This window comes from Erythranthe guttata, chromosome 9 (assembly GCF_056151865.1).
Source record: "Erythranthe guttata isolate IM_541 chromosome 9, IM_541, whole genome shotgun sequence".
Taxonomy (NCBI): Eukaryota; Viridiplantae; Streptophyta; class Magnoliopsida; order Lamiales; family Phrymaceae; genus Erythranthe; species Erythranthe guttata.
In genome coordinates, this window is record NC_142541.1 from 11,086,175 (window position 1) to 11,104,544 (window position 18,370).

Below are 18,370 nucleotides of genomic sequence, written 5' to 3' on the forward strand. Positions count from 1 at the left end.
CTTTTTTGAAGTTAACTAACGTGAGTCAGCTTACCGGAGCTCCAACGATCTGCTGTCGGAAAAAATAAATGAAAAAAGAAAAGAAAAAGGACAATAAAAAAATGGAATGTCAACTAATATTGAAGTTAACTAATGATGAGTCAGTTAAGTGGAGCTCCGACGAGCCGCTGCCGGGAAAAAAATTAAAATAAAAAAACGGATAAAAGAAAAAAAAATGAATGTCAACTAATTGAATTAAGTTAACTATGCCGAGTCAGCTAACCAGAACTTGACGACCCGCCACCTGTAAAAAAAAATGAATATCAACTAATTGAAGCAACTAATGTTGAGTCAGCTAACCGAAACTCTGAAAGTGACAACCCGCTGCTGGAAAAAAAAATAAAAAAAAAAAAAGATAAAAGAAAAAAAAATTAATGTCAACTAATTGAAGTTAACTAATGTTGAATCAGCTAACCGGGGCTCCGACCACCCAGGCCACCACTTTGGCTGAAGCTGTTTTGACTGCCATATATTTTTTGAATCGAATACCTTCCTCTGTCATCTCTGGTCTGTCTCTTTTTGAGAGAAGATTTTCTACCCCGCCTGACTATGAAGAGCTTCGAGTCTATCGGGAAAGGATGTGGTGGTAACCCCCGCAGCTTTGTCTAGAACCGGGCGGCCAGCCGTGTAGGAAGACTCACCCTAGCCACTATAGCGACCCCACCCCCAACTCTAGCTGAGAAAAAAAAAAACCAAAATTATTTATTTATTTTTAATTTTTTTAAATAAATAAATAAAAATAACAATTAAAAAATGAAATAAGATAAATCGAACCCTAATTAAGGTTTGAAAGTTTAAAAAATATATAAGCTAATTATTTGGCTTTATTCAAATGGGACTTAAAATTAATGGATTTTATTCAAAAATTTAAAAGGCGTATCCCACATTATGTAGACTAGTGAGGGATTATCTCAAATAACCCCTAATAAATTATACCATAGGAAATATAGAAATGTAACAATTGCTTTGTCTCTATCTAATGTTCTTGTAAACCAGTCTGCCTTTTTTTGGAAATGCATCTTGGAAAAGATTCATCTAATCTTCCAATTTATTTGATGATTACGACAAATCATTTGCAAAATCTGGTTGTTTTCGAAGCAAAAGAAAACCATGTTTAGGCAATCGCCTCATAGGAGCGGGAAAGACAAAGGAATAAAATTGAAGCACGTCATCACAGACCGCCCATTTTTTTGTGAAGTGAAGGGGCTAAAGTTGACCCACCAAACAAACTCAATGAAAGATGGCCCAACTAGGCCCAATTGAAGAGATCCTTCGAGCATTCTAGATTAATGTAGATATCATTATAGGATCTTTTGTTGTAAATATTTGGTAGGAGATCGTATGAGTTAATCTTAGCCATTAGATCAAGTTTATTACCACCATCCATTGAATAGGTGGAGTTGTATAAATATGGATAATCTCATTCATGTGTAATCATCAAATAATCTATTTAATAAAGTATTCTTTAGCATTCTCCAACACTTGTTTTCTTTCTTAAACACTTGGACACGCTCTTGTGAGCTTTCGAATGATGCTGACTTAGCATATTCGCGATGGGCGTTAATTAGTGGCTAAGAACCGTACGCTACTTGATTGAGTTTCCAGTCCGTGACAACGTGCTGCAGATATGCCTATTGCTCGGAGTTTCCATACGGTTGCTTTACCAGGCGCAACACTCTCGTGACAAAAAGGCGTCGTTAGAGAAGGCAAAAGTTTTCTCAAATATTGAAGATGAAGGAGATCGTATCAAGTTAGGGAGAAAGGATCTCCAGCCGATAACCGAGAAAGAAGGTATTTTTGATGAGAAGGAGAAAGAGGATGATCATCAAATGGAGGAGAAATCGCATTTCGATAATGAAAATAAGCCAGAAGATCAGTGGCAAAGAGAGAGAGTATTCAGTGGATGCTAGAAAAAAGATTGAAGATGGTAAGAAGAGAAAGAGTAAATAAGATGAGAATGATATTAAGGAGAATAGTGAGGATAATACGGACGGCGAAGAGAAGGAAACAATGGTGACAACGGGCAACGATGAGGATGGAGAAACAAGTAAAGAGAATGAGAATGTTGAGCATGATGGGAAAGAAGAGAATGGATAGAGTGGTGCCGTGAATGGTAAAGTGAACGAAAATGAGGAGAAGGGAACATAAACGAAAAAAAGAGTGGACCGAGTGAGAGCAAAGAGGGCAAAAGTGAGGAAACAATGGGAGAGGGTGATGAGAGAAAAGATGGCAAGCGTGAGGAAACAACTGTAGAAAGTGAGAGCACTGAGAATAAAAGTGAAGAAACAACGAGCTAGAGTGAGAGGAAAGCTACAAGAGTGAAGAAACAACCGGCGATAGTGAGGGCAAAAAGGGATAAAATGAAGAAACAATGGATAACCTGAGAACAAAAGTGAAGAAACTGTTGCAATGCATGTGAAGCCCGAAAGACAATAAAAAATCGCAATAGGTTTTAGATTAGCCGGTTTTAATTTTATTAACGTGCTTTTCTTTTCGTTTAAAGCATATGAAATTTGATCTAGCAAATTACATTTCCGTGTGCAGATTCGTTTCTATCTTCGGCGCACGAACGAGTCCACCCACCAATCCTTGCTTCTTGAAAATCACAGAGTTAAATACCTTTAATCTTCTATTGTGTATCCCAAATTTATTTTTCAACAAGGGTTAGCTTGTATTCTAAAAAAACACCAAAGCTATAATTGAGAAGACAAGAGGAGAAAACTATTTTATCTTTCTCTTTTTATTTTTCTTTTTATTTTAAATTTTTATTTATTTTTATTTGATTCTTTTTCATTGTTTGTTTAAATTTGAAATACTATTAGAATTTATCAAAGAATAATAAAAATATTTTTTACGGAAATAAAAAATAACGGAATATTTATAAAACAATTAGGTAAGATTGATCGTTTTATATAAACAACTAAAAAAATTATTTTTAATATTACAATACATTTTTGATTATTTTTTACTTATTTTATATTTTTAATAATTAATAAATAAATAAATAATACTCATAAAAATAACCACAACTATCTAATCAATGTGGTATAATCAAATTATTTGTTAAGGGTTTGGATTAAAAATAATATAAGATAAGGAAATAAATAATGTTTGTAAATAAAATATAATGTACTAATTGTTAAAAATGCTCCTAAAGTATTTATGTTATTTCATCTTTTTAGTAAATTTATTCAGATTTTATTTTGTTTTGGCCGAAATTGTAAGAAAAAGGTCGTATTGGGCCTAAATAAACAATAGGGTAAATTCCACTTTTCCTCTTGGTACTTTGGTTCGATATCACTTTACCCCATTCTATTCTTGATTGCATCGATTTACCCCTCTTACTTGAAAAATTGTCTCAATGTGGCCCTCATCGTTAGTTTTCAGACCTTTGACCTTAGCATCGTTTGATCTAATTCTAAAAATTACAAAAAAAAAAAAAAACCACCCCTCCCAGTTTAAATAATTATTAAAAAAAATAATAAATAAAAAATAAATTGTGGCCGGCGTTGTGGACTATATTTTTTCGTTGTCTTGAATATTTATTTTTATTTTTGTTTTTCTAATGATTATTTAAATATATATAATTGGGAGAGGTGGTGTTTTTGTAATTTCAGAGCTTAGATCGAAAGGTATTAAGATCAAATGTCTTGATAAATAATTGCGAGTGCCACATTGAGACATTTTTTTGCAAGTGCAAAGGGCAGATCGATACAATTGATAATAGAAGGGGGTAAAGTGATACTGAGCTAAAGTACACAAAAGGGGAAAACAAAATTTACCCTAAACAATACAGGTAAAAAGAGGGTTGGATTGTTGTGTCACGTGCCCCGAACGTGACCTTTTCAATACAACTTAACATAAATTCAATCAGCGGATTGAAACTGTAAGAAACCCAGTAATTTGAGGACCAATTTCGTGGCAAAAAACTTTTGAGGACCAAAATAAAAAAATATATAATATAAGGATCAAAACTGTAATTATTCCACGATTATTTGAGATCGGCAACTTTTTCTTCTCATTTTTTTCTGCCCTTCTTGCCTTCTTGGTCTTTGTTCTCATCGCGAATTCAACAATTTTTATTGTGAATGTCAGTATTAATCGTTTTTTTTTTTTTTTTTTTTTTTTTTTTGATAGGAAGCCACTTTTTCAATGCTGCTTTTTCTCGTTTGTCAAATGTACCGGCAACTGCTTGGCTAATGCCATTGCAAAAGCTACTGACCTTAATAGTATTAATCGTTTTAGGGAGAATGACGTTTTTTAGGCGTAGATTTGTGCTCAGTACAATCATGCTAGGGGCATTTCAGACATTTCAAGATAGATAGGAAGCTAATTGCAAGTAAAACTTAAAAGAGGTGAGTGGATTTTTCAATATCTTATTAATAAAAGTAAGGTTGCTCCTGCTAAACCCTAGGAAAATTTTCCCTCTCATTTGATAGTTATACTTTTCATTTATTTATTTAATTATTTATTTTTATTATTTATTTTTATTCAATATCTTATTAATAAAAGTAAGGTTGCTCCTGCTAAACCTTAGGAAATTTTTCCCTCTCATTTGATAGTTATACTTTTCATTTATTTATTTAATTATTTATTTTTATTATTTATTTTTATTTAATATCTTATTAATAAAAGTAAGGTTGCTCCTGCTAAACCCTGGGAAATTTTTCCCGCTCATTTGATAGTTATAAATTATAATTATCATTTATTAAATTAATTAATTTTATTGTTTTATTATATTTATTATAGTTAAGTTTAATAAATCCGTTAAGTATCTAGACTTTATGGCCCCAAATCTACGTATCCTTTCTCACTAAAATTGTCATTTTACTTAATATTAATTTGATGAAAAAATTATTTAATTGTTTAGAAAAATATTTGGTTCTTATTTTATTAATAAAAATCAAGTTACTCCTGATAAACTCTTGAGATTTAAATGCATCATTGATTTACAGTAAATTTACTGAGGCATGTTATGGGTGATAAAGAAGAAGATTCGTCAAACTTCAACATTAACTGAGATAAGATAAATATACAACCATATTACATCAAAAATATAAAGTTAAATTAATAAATATGGCAAAAAAAGTTTATGGATGGGGGATTATCATCAATATATATAGCAAAATATCAAAATGAATTGAAACTTCAGTTTTATCGTTTAAATTGAACTTTACTTTGTATTAATTTTACTTCAATCTCGTGCATCGCACATGCCAAAAATCTAGTATATATAATAGTGAATATTAACTAGTATATATATTGAAAATAGGCAAAAATAATTTATGAGCTAAAAGCCGAGATAACAAATATGACAAAACATTCCTGAAAAGCATTTACTTTCCACTATATATTTTGAAAAAGCGATTAAATAATACTGTGGTCTGTAACTGTAGCTGTAACTGTAACTGAGAGCAAAAGAACCTCAGAAAACCCAAACACGTGGACAAAATTTGGTGTGTATGCACACGTGGTGCCTTGCTTTTTGCATTGCCCTGTGCATGCTCAATAGGTTGCATGCAACTACTCTTTCAGCGGCACTATAAATATCCACCGTACCACCACCGGCTATTTGTTGTGGAGGATATTTTTGTTTATTAATTAATTAATATTAGTTTGTGTAATTATTAGAATATATATATTAATAATAAATTGAAAAAAAGAAAAAAAGAAAATGGGTGCAAATGTAGATCCATTGGTAGTTGGAAGAGTAATAGGGGATGTGGTAGACATGTTTGTACCGACAGTGAATATGTCTGTATACTATGGTTCAAAGCATGTCAACAATGGCTGTGATATCAAGCCTTCTTTGGCTGCCTCTCCACCCAGGCTTACCATCACTGGATACCCCAATCATCTCTACACTCTGGTATATATTACTCTATATACTATTTTTATTAATTTTTTTTTAATCAAGAAAATTCATCCCTCCTCCCTTTTCTATTTTTTTATTAGATACCTGGTTATTTACATCAGATGATTGTTAATCGTAGATGAATGATTGTTAATCGTAGATGAGGTTAATAATCTGCCACTAAGTACAAATACACATCAATGTGTGTGTTATTATGTACAGATCTACGATTAACAATTAATCAGTATAATTTGTAGTGATGGATCTATTATATTGATTGCATGCAGGTGATGACGGATCCTGATGCTCCGAGTCCAAGTGAGCCAAGCATGCGAGAGTGGGTTCATTGGTTAGTATTAATTATTCTTCCATTATTTAATTTATTGTATATCAATTTGTTTCGATTATTGTCTTTAATTTTAATGTGTTTTTTTTTTTTTTTTTGATTTTTTAAAACCTAGGATCGTGACGGATATTCCAGGCTGCTCCAATGTTACTCGAGGTAAAAATCAGGCCTAAATAAAACTAAAAATTATATTTGACTTTACAATTATTGGATAAAAAGTAAAACAATGGTATGGATGGAATTTTTGGAGACTCTTTAATACCAAAATAAGAAAATATAATTTTGGTCTTTTGTTCTATTAAATCAATCTATATACACTTGTTTTTATATGATATTTAATAATTCAATTAATTAAAAAGTGCTATATTTGAATTTACAAAATTGGAATAATTAATAGTAGATGGACAATAGTGGACAATAGATTCCATAATTGGTTATTTACAATGCTGGATTTGAACCGTTCATCTATACATAATCACACATAGCTATAGATATGTGTGATTACTGATTAGTAGATAGTTATTTAATCAAATATACGGTTCAAATACGCTCAATGTAAATAACTAGGTGTAGCATCTAACACCCCGAGAAACAAATCTAGATACATTATGTGTGTGTCCTGTGTGCGTGGGTGCATGGGTGCAGGTAAGGAGGTGCTGGAATACGTAGGGCCGCGGCCGCCGGTGGGAATACACCGTTACATAATAGTGCTTTTTAGGCAGAAAAGAGGTTTGGACGGGGTGGAGGCGCCGCCGTCGCGGTCACATTTCAACACGAGGGCATTCGCACAGGACCTTGATCTCGGAATTCCCGTCGCTACCGTTTACTTCAATGCTCATAAGGAGCCCGCAAACCGAAAGCGCCACCATTAATTATATATATATACATGACCTTCTGTCTTTATTTTCATTTTTCTATTCTGCAGCAGTTGGTATATCTATAAGAATATGTGTGACCTCTTGATATTTGTGTCCTTGCATGGGCGTTTATGTTGTTCCTTAAGCATTGAGGATTCAGGATGAAAATTCAGGGTATGCCGCATAGAAAATAAATAATAATTAAATATTCGAGTATTACATAATAAAAATATACTAATATTTCAATTACAATTTAGATTGAAAATCTATTTCTAGTTCAAGCGTAAATGCATTCTCCTCTTACTCATGGCTTGAAAAAAAAAAAGATTTAGGGTCTCATTTGGGAGAGGCGCGTTTTTTGAGAGAAGGGCTAAAATAAAATTAATTATGTCAAAAAAATGAACTAAAATTTTTGCATATTTTGAAGATGGGCTGAAAAAAAATTAATTGAGGCCGAAAAAAGAGAGAGGGGCTGAAAAAAATTAATTGAGGCAAAAAAACAAAGAGGGGCTGAAAAAATTAATTGATGCAAAAGAAAAAGAAAAAGAAGAGAGGCAGAAAAAATTAATTAATGCAAAAAGAAAAAAAGAAAAAAAAAATAGGGGCTGAAAAATTAATTGAGGCAAAAGAAAAAGGAGAAGGGCTGAAAAAAAATTAATTGAGGCAATAAAAAAAGAGAAATGTGCTGAAAAAAATTAATTGAGACAAAAAAAAAGGTAAAGAGGCTTGGGGTAAGTATAAGGACCATAACTATTATTATCCTGTTTTAAAACATTTACAATTAGCTACAGTACTTTAAATTTGATTTTTTTTTTTGATGGGAAGAAGAACTTTATTCAGACTATATCAGTCAAGTCAAATTGGGTGGAAGAACAAAACCTTCCAGAACATTATTACAAGGATATTGAGCAAGGGCATGGGCTAATTTATTTCCCGTACGCTTGACAAACTTAAACAAAACTTGATGAAAATCGAGAGCTATTCTCTTACAATCATTGACAATGGCCCCAAAAGTTGCCATTTCGTAATCACCGTCTCGGAGTGCTTTGATTATTTGAAGGCAATCTCCTTCGAGTTCAATGTTGGTCCAGCCCTTCGTTTTAGCAAAAGAGATGGCAGTGAGAGCCGCCAATGCCTCTCCTTCCGCCGGTTGAAAGTGTCCTCGTATTCTGAGCACCTGCCATCCAACGCTACACCCGCTAGCATCCCTTGCTACCGCTGCCACCGAAATCCCTTGATGCTCACGGGGTAAAGCTGCATCGAAGTTCACTTTTATATTCCCTTCCTCTGGTGGATTCCAGACACTCGGATGACAAATTTGCGCTGTAGCCCTTGGCCGGATCTGAGCATCCTCAAACATAGTCATGTATTCTTTACACCAACGTATAATATCCGACGCACACAAAATTTTTTCTCCGTTAGCCTCCTTATTTCTTATGTCCCAAGATTTCCACGCCACCACCATTGCCAATGAGAACTTCTTTTCTCCAAGCAAACGTTTCGCATCACATAACCGTCCCCATGTTGACGATGTATCCCCTCGTTGGATTTTTTCGAATGGCGGGGAACTCCAAACCCCATTCATACCTTGGCAGAGAAGGATCACGTGTAAAATAGATTCTTCTTCGGTATTAAACCGACTACATATTGGAGATGGCCTGATCCGCCTCCTAAATAATTCGGCATTTGTCGGAACAATATTGCTACACATTCGCCAAAGAAAAGATTTAATCTTTGGGGGAAGTTCCAGTTGCCAAATAGCACTCCAATCTCTTTCACTACCGCCAGTGTTGGACCCTTCCCCTCAACTTCTTCGTGTCTCCTGCTCTCTTAGGTGGTCTAGAATTATATAGTAGCACGATCTGACCGAGAAATTACCATTCTTAGAAAAATACCAAGTCCACACATCCTCGGCGAAACCCCTGCCTATCGGCACCGCAAGAATTCTATCAATGTCCACTGGCCAAAAGACTTCATTAATAAGATCCATATTCCAAGTGCTCGAGCTCACATTTATAATATCAGACACGCGATCGGGAAATATCGTAGAGGCTGGACGTTTAGTGAATATTCGACGAGAGCCTCCATCTCGAAGCCATGAGTCAGCCCATAGCAATGAGTCCCTTCCGTTCCCAATTCTACGGCAAAGACCCATTTTAAAAAAAAAAGAATAGTTTTCCAGATGCTTCTCCATGTCGACGAGGGTCGGAGTCCAATGTCAGCACTGAATAGATGACCTCTCCGAAAATACTTTGCCACCAATATTTTTGATAGCATAAGGTCTGGGTTGGTGAAAATCCGCCATGCTTGTTTCGTCACCATCGCCAAATTGAAAGCTCTAAGATCCCTAAATCCGAGGCCCCCCATCCCCTTCGATTTGCATAATTCTCTCCAAGGAAGCCACGCCATCCCCCGATTTCCATTATGACCCAACAAAAAACGTCGAATAGTTGCCTCCACGTCATTTAAAATACCCTGAGGCAATAGAAAACACCCCATTACATACGACGGGATAGCTTGTAGAACTGTTTTGATCATGACCTCTTTCCCGGCTCTCGATAATTGCCTCTCCCCCCACACTTTATTCTTGGACCAAATCCTATCCCTCAGATAGGTGAAGAGCTCATTTTTTGGATTTCCCAATAGCCGTCAGCATCCCTAAACACTTTCCATGTTGCTCTACTACTTGAAATCCCAAAATATGGCAAATAGCTTCTCGCTTCGCAAGGGGAATTTTCGGGCTGAACGTGACAGTAGTTTTCTCTTGATTGATCTCCTGCCCAGAAACTCGAGCATACTTCTCCAAAATATTTTTCAGCACACATGCGCGCTCCTCAGTGGCTTTGCCAAATACCAGGGTGTCATGGGCAAAACATAAACAAGATACCATCGGAGCATCTGAGGCGACCTGAATCCCGTGGAATTCACCTCTAGTTGTAGCCCTGGAAATCATTGCCATAAGAGCCTCGGCGCACCAAATAAATAAGTACGGGGATAGTGGATCCCCTTGTCGTAGACCTATCGAGGGAACTACCTGGCCAAACTGCATGCCTTAAAAAAGAAATGAGAAAGACACAGAGGAAACACACATCATAATAAGCTCAACAAAATCAGGAGGAATGCCAAAACGAAGAAGATTTTTTCTCAAAAAGAGCCATTCTATCCGATCGTAGGCCTTGCTAATATCTAGTTTAATGCCCATGTAATCAGTTTTCCTGCTAGAGTTCAATTTAATGAAATGGTTAATCTCAAAGGCCACAAGGACATTATCCGAAATTAATCGTTTGGGTACGAAAGCAGATTGGGTTGGGGAGATTAAGTCATTCAGAACTAACTTTAAACGATTAGCTAACACCTTAAACCCAAATTTATATATGACATTGCAGAGACTAATGGGTCTGTAATCGGTGATTTTTTCGGGATTTTTAATTTTTGGGATTAACACAATGAAAGTAGAATTCAGAGCAGCAGGAAGCCTATGATTGTTCAAAAATTCAAGGACACAAGAAAGCACATCGAACCCTAACAGATGCCAATATTTGGTAAGAATATGACAGGTAACCCGTCCGGGCCCGGGAATTTGAGAGGAGCCATTTGAGAAATGGCTCGGGTTACCTCGTCTGGAGTGAAAGGAGTGGAAAGAAGTTGATCCGCCCCCTCGGCCACTCGTGTCTCAATGCAATCTAACACCTCATTTATCTCTTCTTCGCTCGGGTTCGTGGTCTTGAAAATATGCTCAAAATAACTGGAGATAATATTCTTTATGTCTTCATTTTTCTCCATCCAGACACCCGCTAAATTCTTCAATTTATCAACCTTGTTTGTGCGGTTCCTGATAGTGGCCTTAGAGTGGAAGAATCTCGTATTGCGGTCTCCTTCTCGAATCCATTGAACTCTACTTCGTTGGCGCCAATAAAGATCATTATCCTCATATGCCCGTTCCAACTTTGCCCTAAGAATCCGAATCTCTTCCCGCGTAGCATCTGTTTGATCCACCGAGAGTAACCTATGGAGTTTTTTATGAAGCCCATCAATCACCTTACTAGGCTGCCTTACCGATGTTCTGCTCCAGTTTATTAATGCCAACCGACATTCGCGGTTATTAGTAATAAGCTTCTCGATTGGATCGGTAGAGCCCTCCGACCGCCAGTATTGTTCGACGATTTGTTCACACTCTTCTCTCCTAAGCCAAGTTGCATCAAAGCGAAAAGGTCTCTTCTTACCTAAGTTGGTGTTACTGGACGGGACGCTGAAAATTAATTGTACAGGGCAATGGTCCGAGCCAGAGTATAGTAGGTGATGAACTCGGGCTGCTGGGAAGTATTCAATCCATTTATTACTTGCAAAACACCTATCAAGTCTGCATCTAACCGTATAAGAAGTCTCTCTGCTATTAGTCCATGTAAAGGGTTGCCCGTCATAACCCAAATCTGTAAGACCGCAAGAGTCCAATGCATCACGAAATGCTTCAATTCGATCCGGATTACGTTGTAAACCCCCTTGCTTCTCCTCGTTGCTGTGAATTTCATTGAAGTCTCCGCCCACAATCCATGGGAGATCGCAATTGTCGCGAATGTTTCGAAGAAGGGTCCAAGATAAGTGTCTCCGTTTGTGATCGGGAAATCCATAGAAACCGGTCCTTCGCCATTCTATTGTTCGTGTCATAAACCTCAACGTCAATGTGGTTATTAGAGAAACTGATAAGATCTACCTCGGCATCTTTCTGCCAAAAAAGTGCTAGACCTCCTGAATAACCCACTCGATCCACTACAATGCCATTGAGATTCCATTTAATTTTTAGTCTCTCTATAAGTACAGTTGTCGCCCTCGTTTTCGAAAGAAACAACAGTCGGGGCCGATGAGCTCGAAGAATATCTCCGAGCACATAAATTGTCAAGGGCGCCCCGAGCCCTCGACAATTCCAAAAATAAAACTCATTAAGCTCGGCGGGACTGCATCGCAGTCTCCGCTGGTAGATTAGACTCTTCATCCCTTAAAACCAACATCAGTTTTTTCCCAATAACCTCTCTGTCCTCAATCCCCGACTCAGCCGCCTTCTTCTTGTTGCTCCTATTTGAGACCTTAACTAGCTTCCTCGTACAGGTGTCCGAGCTACTCCCCGCATGGAATTGAATGGTATGAGTAACCATATCAGACTCATCACAAATAGGTGTTGAAATGTTCTCTTTATTTGCACATGCAACGCTGGTATGAGGAAATAATTCCATTGTGGAGGATATCCCGAAGATGCTAGCACCACTAAGTGGCATTCGGGGACTGGTACCAGCACTCATTCCTTCAACCCGGTTCACAAGTTGCAGCGGCTGTCTCCCAGCCATTCCATCAGGAGGACCAGTAGCCCTCATCCAAACGCCGTATGGTAGATTATCACCTGGATCAGCAAAATCTTCATCGTACCGAACAGGACAACGATTTTCCACATGCCCAACAACTCCACACAGAAAACAAAAATTAGGTAAGCGTTCGTAAGAAAACGCGGCCCAATTTTTTGTCCCATCTGGGTTATGCAGATTCATTCCCCGTTTCAAACTTTTTATAACATCAATCCTGATTTTGACCCTCATATATGGCACATAAGCCGCTGGTTTGGACTTTATTATCTCCACAAGTTCTCCGATCATGCTGCAAATTTGGGTTACAATGTATTCGGTACGCATAGAGAGATGTAGGTTGTGGATTCGTAATACAATGTCCATCATGTTGATATCCACTGAGGTCGGGTCGTTATCCGTATCTAGATCTTGGAAGAGCAAAGCGTTCTTATCCACCAGCCACGGGCACCAAGAGCGAGCGTGAAGATAGTCCAACCGATGTTGGAATCGAATATAAGCGGTTCGGGCCCAGCGTATCAATCTCGCAAGCCTTGACTGGTTGAAGAAGTCGAAGCACGTTTGATTTAAAGGAGTGGGCTGAAATTTCTCTCTGGCAAACTACTCGTCCAACTAGTTGGAATCCCTTATCAACAACCCTAGTCTCCACTAGAGGGACCGTCATGGTAATTCCCTCTTCTTCTTCGTTTGTGAATAGTAGACCCTTTGCCAAGTTTTCTGAAAGTCCATCCATCCAAGAAGAGAGAATAGATGGGGTGTTGCGCAGTGGGAGGGAGGGCCGGAGGGGCGTTGCCAAACCAGATCTGCAGAGGAAAAAACGGGAAACAAAGGAAACACAAACTGGAAAACGAACAAAGAGAAAATAAAAGGTAAGACCAGCAAGAGACGGCAAAAAGACCTATCAAGAAACCCTAGCAAAATAAACACGAGCCGAAAAATAGAAGACCCAACGCAAATAACCAGATAAAAGACGAAGGTGCACGATCCGATGATCAAGCTACTGAGAAAAGGAAAAATCAAAAGAAAATCTCCCTGATTTTGAGGAAACTTAAGCTACCGATGCAAAGTACTGCCTCTCATACAGAGAGAAAGGTCATGCCTCTCATACAGAGAGAATTCCGTGAAGGACGTTTTCAAAATTTGCAATCTAGTCATAATTATTTTTTATTTCTTTAAAGATAAAAAGTTTCATAACTTACAATTGCACCCTTAATTTGATTTTTTTTACATTATTTGTGCATTTTTAAACTTCTCAAGGTTTAAAAATGGCTCTAAAATTAATTCTGAAGTATTAATGATAGTTTGTAAATTATTCTACTGCAATATTAGCTTTAAAAACTTATTTGACATTAGTTCTATTCTTTTACATTTTAATTAAGATTGTCCGTTTCGGGCGTGACACTGCAATGGAACTGGAACAGCAGTGTCCGCGACAGTGTACTGCGACATTCCGACAAACTATGGGTGGACCTAGTGGTGGTGAAAGAGAGCAGAGCTGGTCGTGCCTGGTTGTGGTGCAGGAGAGTAGAGCTGGTGCCTGCTGGTGAGGGCGGCTGACGGCAGGTAAGACGAACACGTCCTTTTTTTTAACTCTTTCTCTAATTGTTATTATTATATTTAACATATTTTTGTATTTTAAAATTTATTTGTTTAAAACTGAAAAACTATTAAAATTGTTATAGACTAATATTTTTATTAATTGCAAAAAGAAAAAACCTTGGTACATTTTTAACCTTGGTCAATGATTAAAAGATGGATGGGTGCGGTGAGCATCGAAACATGTTACATAAGAAGGTATGGGTGAATTTTGTTTTTTTTACAGGATTTGTTTGCTAATTAGAGATTTTACGGGGAGGTATTCGCAATAAACTCTTTGTTGGAGAAAAGAAATCGAGGTGGCTTACTTTGAAGAACAAGATAAACTCAATCTAAATCAATGTTGATTTTCTTGGTTTTTTAAATTATTGACAAATGAGGAAAAATATCAATAATTTTCATTTTTCTAAGATCTCCATATGAAAATTAATCAACCTCAAAACTATGTTATAATAATTTTTTTTCTTCTCAAAATCAATATAAATATTTCTTCATGAGAATATATATATATAGATTCCCACTTCACGTCCAATTCTTCCTTTTTTACCAATATTAAACTGGTGTTAATTAATTCCGGTTCGTTTCCTGGAGCAAACGGTTTGTGGCAACCGTTGCAATTTCCAAATAAAGCCCGAACTCCTTATTTCTGTCCCTAATATGGGCCGGGTCGAACGGATCCTTACTGAATTCAAGAATGCAGCCCTTCAGTTCTTGAACAGTATCATTAATCTCGACCGCGATAAACCGATAATTACGATTCGAATCCAACATTTTCTTTACCAATCCGAGGTTTCTGTTCGCATCGTTGTAATTCTTCGAGCACGATATATACTTAAATTTCAAGTCCTCGTCTTTCGAGCCGCCGTAAAGCCTGTTAAGGTCGTCGTGGATTTCACGGGCTTTTGCTATTGCCAGGTCGATTACGACTCCCGCCACACCTTTACTACTACCGTCCGTGTCTTGGAATGTATTGAGCTCGGATTTGATGACGGACAAGCATTCTTTTGTTCTGTTTGTCTGGGAGCAGAGATCTCTTAGGTCTTTTTCGATATCGAATTTATCTCGTCGACCGAGTGAAGAGGTGACTGCAATTGCCAATGTTATTAGGGCAATGTAGATTATTCTGTCTAAAGAGAAAGCCATTTTGTATTCTTCTTGTTGTTTTTATTGCAATTGAATGTTTTCTTCATATATATGACTTGTTTATATATAGAGGTAATTGTCATTAAATTTGATAGTTAATGCTTGTATGTTTTAGCTTCAGTTTTCAATTCTTGTATTTAATAATTCTGTTTTGGTTGGGATTGTATACGTTTCTGCTTTAGAATAAGAATTTAATCTGAAATTTTGTATTATTGTTATATGTATTTATTATTATATATTAGTTATATTTAATTTATATAAAAAAATATTTAAAAAGCTCACGAGCCGGCTCGTAAACTTATGAACAGTTAAGAATAGGCTCGAGTTCGAGTTCGGAAACCCAAGCTTTTATCAAGCTGGTTCAGCTCGTTTACCCACCTAGTGGTGACCGACTAAGATACAAATAGTGACAAATATGTATGGTAAGTCTTTTAGGAAGTAGTAGAGTAATAGCTAACATGGTGAATTGCAGAACAGTACATGACAAGGGCACTTAATTAAAACATGGACATTCTATTTTTCTGTTTTGCAAATATATCCTTCATTCAAATTAATTAAAACATGGACATTCTATTTTTCTGTTTTGCAAATATATCCTTCATTCAAATTTATTTGCTAATAAGGAAAACTTTATATATATATATATACTAAAATTACCCCCAACTCCTTTAAACCCTCAATCGATTCCTATTTCATAATTTAAACCATAATTTAATACCAATTTCACAAAATAACCAATTTTGACCATCACCGCCGACCAGCTGCCGGTTTCAAATGTTAATTTTCTTTTTTTTTTCTGAATTATTTTCCAGCAGGTCATTTGTCGTTGACCGTCAGTCTCCAACGTTGACTTATTTATTATTTGTTTTTTGAAATATTACTATGCTAATATTCATAATACTGTCTCAGCCTATAATATCTATAATCGATATTTGGTGCAAGGTATATATATGTTATAGGTTTTTATTTTGTTAAGCTTCAATTGATTTTCTTCCTCGATTTTTGCTTACACTCAAATTATATGATTTGAAATAATGATGTTTAATGATTTTATTGTCAATAACTTAATATACTTACCTAAAACAAATTAGGGTGTAAATTTAGATCGGATAGTCTGTTTTAATAGGAAAATCGGATGTTATAGAATGATTGACACGTGGATGGTTTAAATAAAGGGGAAATATGCAACACCCCCCCCCCCCCCCCCAAAATGGAAAATATTATGTAAAAAACCCATTTGACCTTTTAGACTTTTTCCCACACCCATTTCCCAATCTTAATTAGTGAGACCCCCTTATTAAGATAGGATAAGACATAATTACCCTTAACAACCGTTTTTAAAATAACTCAAATATTTAATAATAATATATTTATATAACCGTTTCTTTTTCTGTAGATGTACGTGATCTTCTCTGCATAATCTTCAAGCGCGATTTCAGCGTGATTTCGGCAGACACAATCAAGTATATTTTTGGGCGAGATCAAAGTACCTAGTCGTCATCTATATACCGCTCTGTGCTTGGTGTTGAAGAAAAGCTGCGTGGAAAAATATGAGCCATGAATGTGAAGTGTTTTTTTTTGTAATTAAGATTATGGATTATGATGTTTTGATTCGCAATTTGTTATTGTTTGTTTTGTTCCGATCCGATGGTTATGGGTTCGTATTGTATGTGATATATCTGCTTTCATCTTTACATCGATTTACAGAGTAGTCACATTGCACTAGGATGTATGTGATTACATATTTTGTTTTGATGTGGTTTTGACGTTTTTACTGTAATTTGTGAGGTTGTTAATTTTATATAATTGAATTATAAAATTTCTCGGTTATAATGCAGTTTAACTTACAGTGTAGTCATATTTGTTTGTTTTTAGTATATTTAGGCGGTTGCAATGAAAATTATAGGTCAGAGTAGTCATATTCGCCATTTTTTTTTTCAGCGGTGCACATGATGTCGTTCAACATCATGGTTGTCCTAAAGTATGGAGGGTCGTTTGGGGTGAAGATATGCCGAGCTGATTTTGCGTATGAAGACCTTGTTGGATTTGTGACAGACAAGCGGTGCAGCTTGAATGCGAGGGATGTTATATATATTCCCATTCATCAGTTATTCAAAATGTAGCCATATAATAGTCACATTCGTCCTGGTGTTTTTATGAAGAAATGTGGTTCTGTAAAGTAACTTTCCTTATACTGTATGTTATTTCCCACTATCATGTTCTAATGATTTACAAGCATAGTCACGTAGTAGTCATATTCTTAATGATATCCTAATAATTGTGATACTATGGTAATTCTACAGTTATGCACAACATAGTTACAGGCTAGTAGTCATATTTCTCACTGCATGTACAGTTTGCTAAATTTAGTTATATTTACATGCTATAGTAATATGACTGCTTTGTAAATTATAATTTTTCTGAATAATAATAAATTGTCAATACTAATAGCATCAGAAATAATAAACATTCAGGTCTGTTTAATAATGACTACAAAGCACAAAAAAAAACAAAAAAACCAAAATGTGGTCAACATATAAGTCATCATAACACAAATCAAATCAAATTCTTGAAAAGTAAAATAGAATAACATATTAGAGTTTGCAGTGTAAAAATGCTTCAACGATGGTCCTGCGCATATCTGTGAGACATTTTTCTGCCTCTTCTATAATCATCTTCAATGTCGTCTAAAGAGTCACTCTGCAAACACTCAAGCAGCTTCACTTTTAACTATGTCTGATAACACACGCTATCTTCTGCGAACCGTCGTAATGCCATGTCGTCTCTCGATTTATATGACTTTGTAAAATCAATCCTAAGAATGCCGATAGGTATCCCAAATATAAGTTGGCAATCATTGGGTGTGATTCTGAGCGACTTCCCACCAAGTGAGTATGTGCGCGTTGCTTTGTCGTATGTCCACAGGATCGTAAGGGTTGTATTTTGAGACCCGATCACACTATCATTTGTGATCTTGTGCTTTGCAAACGGGAGTACGACTAGAAGGGTGTACGCCGTAGGCATTCGTAATGTGCTGGTTCAAGTGTTATACCCTCAAAGAATGAAACAATTGTCTTCAAGCTCCCTCTGAATTATGAGGTCCACGTACCATGGTAACGCACTTGACGTGCCATGTTTCGAGTTTCATCTGTAAAAAAATTTATTTTATGTCTGTTGCACACTA

At 36.2% G+C, this 18,370-nt stretch overlaps 2 protein-coding genes across 2 annotated transcripts; one reads left to right on the forward strand and one right to left on the reverse strand.

Annotated features, from left to right (window-relative positions):
* Positions 1–5,597: 5,597 nt before the first annotated feature.
* Positions 5,598–7,202, forward strand: E12A11 (PEBP (phosphatidylethanolamine-binding protein) family protein). Its single transcript, XM_012973958.2, has 4 exons — positions 5,598–5,908; positions 6,181–6,242; positions 6,355–6,395; positions 6,885–7,202. Exons 1-4 carry the CDS (start codon positions 5,714–5,716, stop codon positions 7,109–7,111), a joined length of 525 nt encoding a protein of 174 aa, XP_012829412.2. The 5' UTR covers positions 5,598–5,713; the 3' UTR covers positions 7,112–7,202.
* Positions 7,203–14,427: 7,225 nt separating this feature from the next.
* LOC105950581 (pectinesterase inhibitor-like) lies at positions 14,428–15,204 on the reverse strand. The gene has a single exon (XM_012973948.2). It carries the CDS (start codon positions 15,184–15,186, stop codon positions 14,611–14,613), a length of 576 nt encoding a protein of 191 aa, XP_012829402.2. The 5' UTR covers positions 15,187–15,204; the 3' UTR covers positions 14,428–14,610.
* Positions 15,205–18,370: the final 3,166 nt, after the last annotated feature.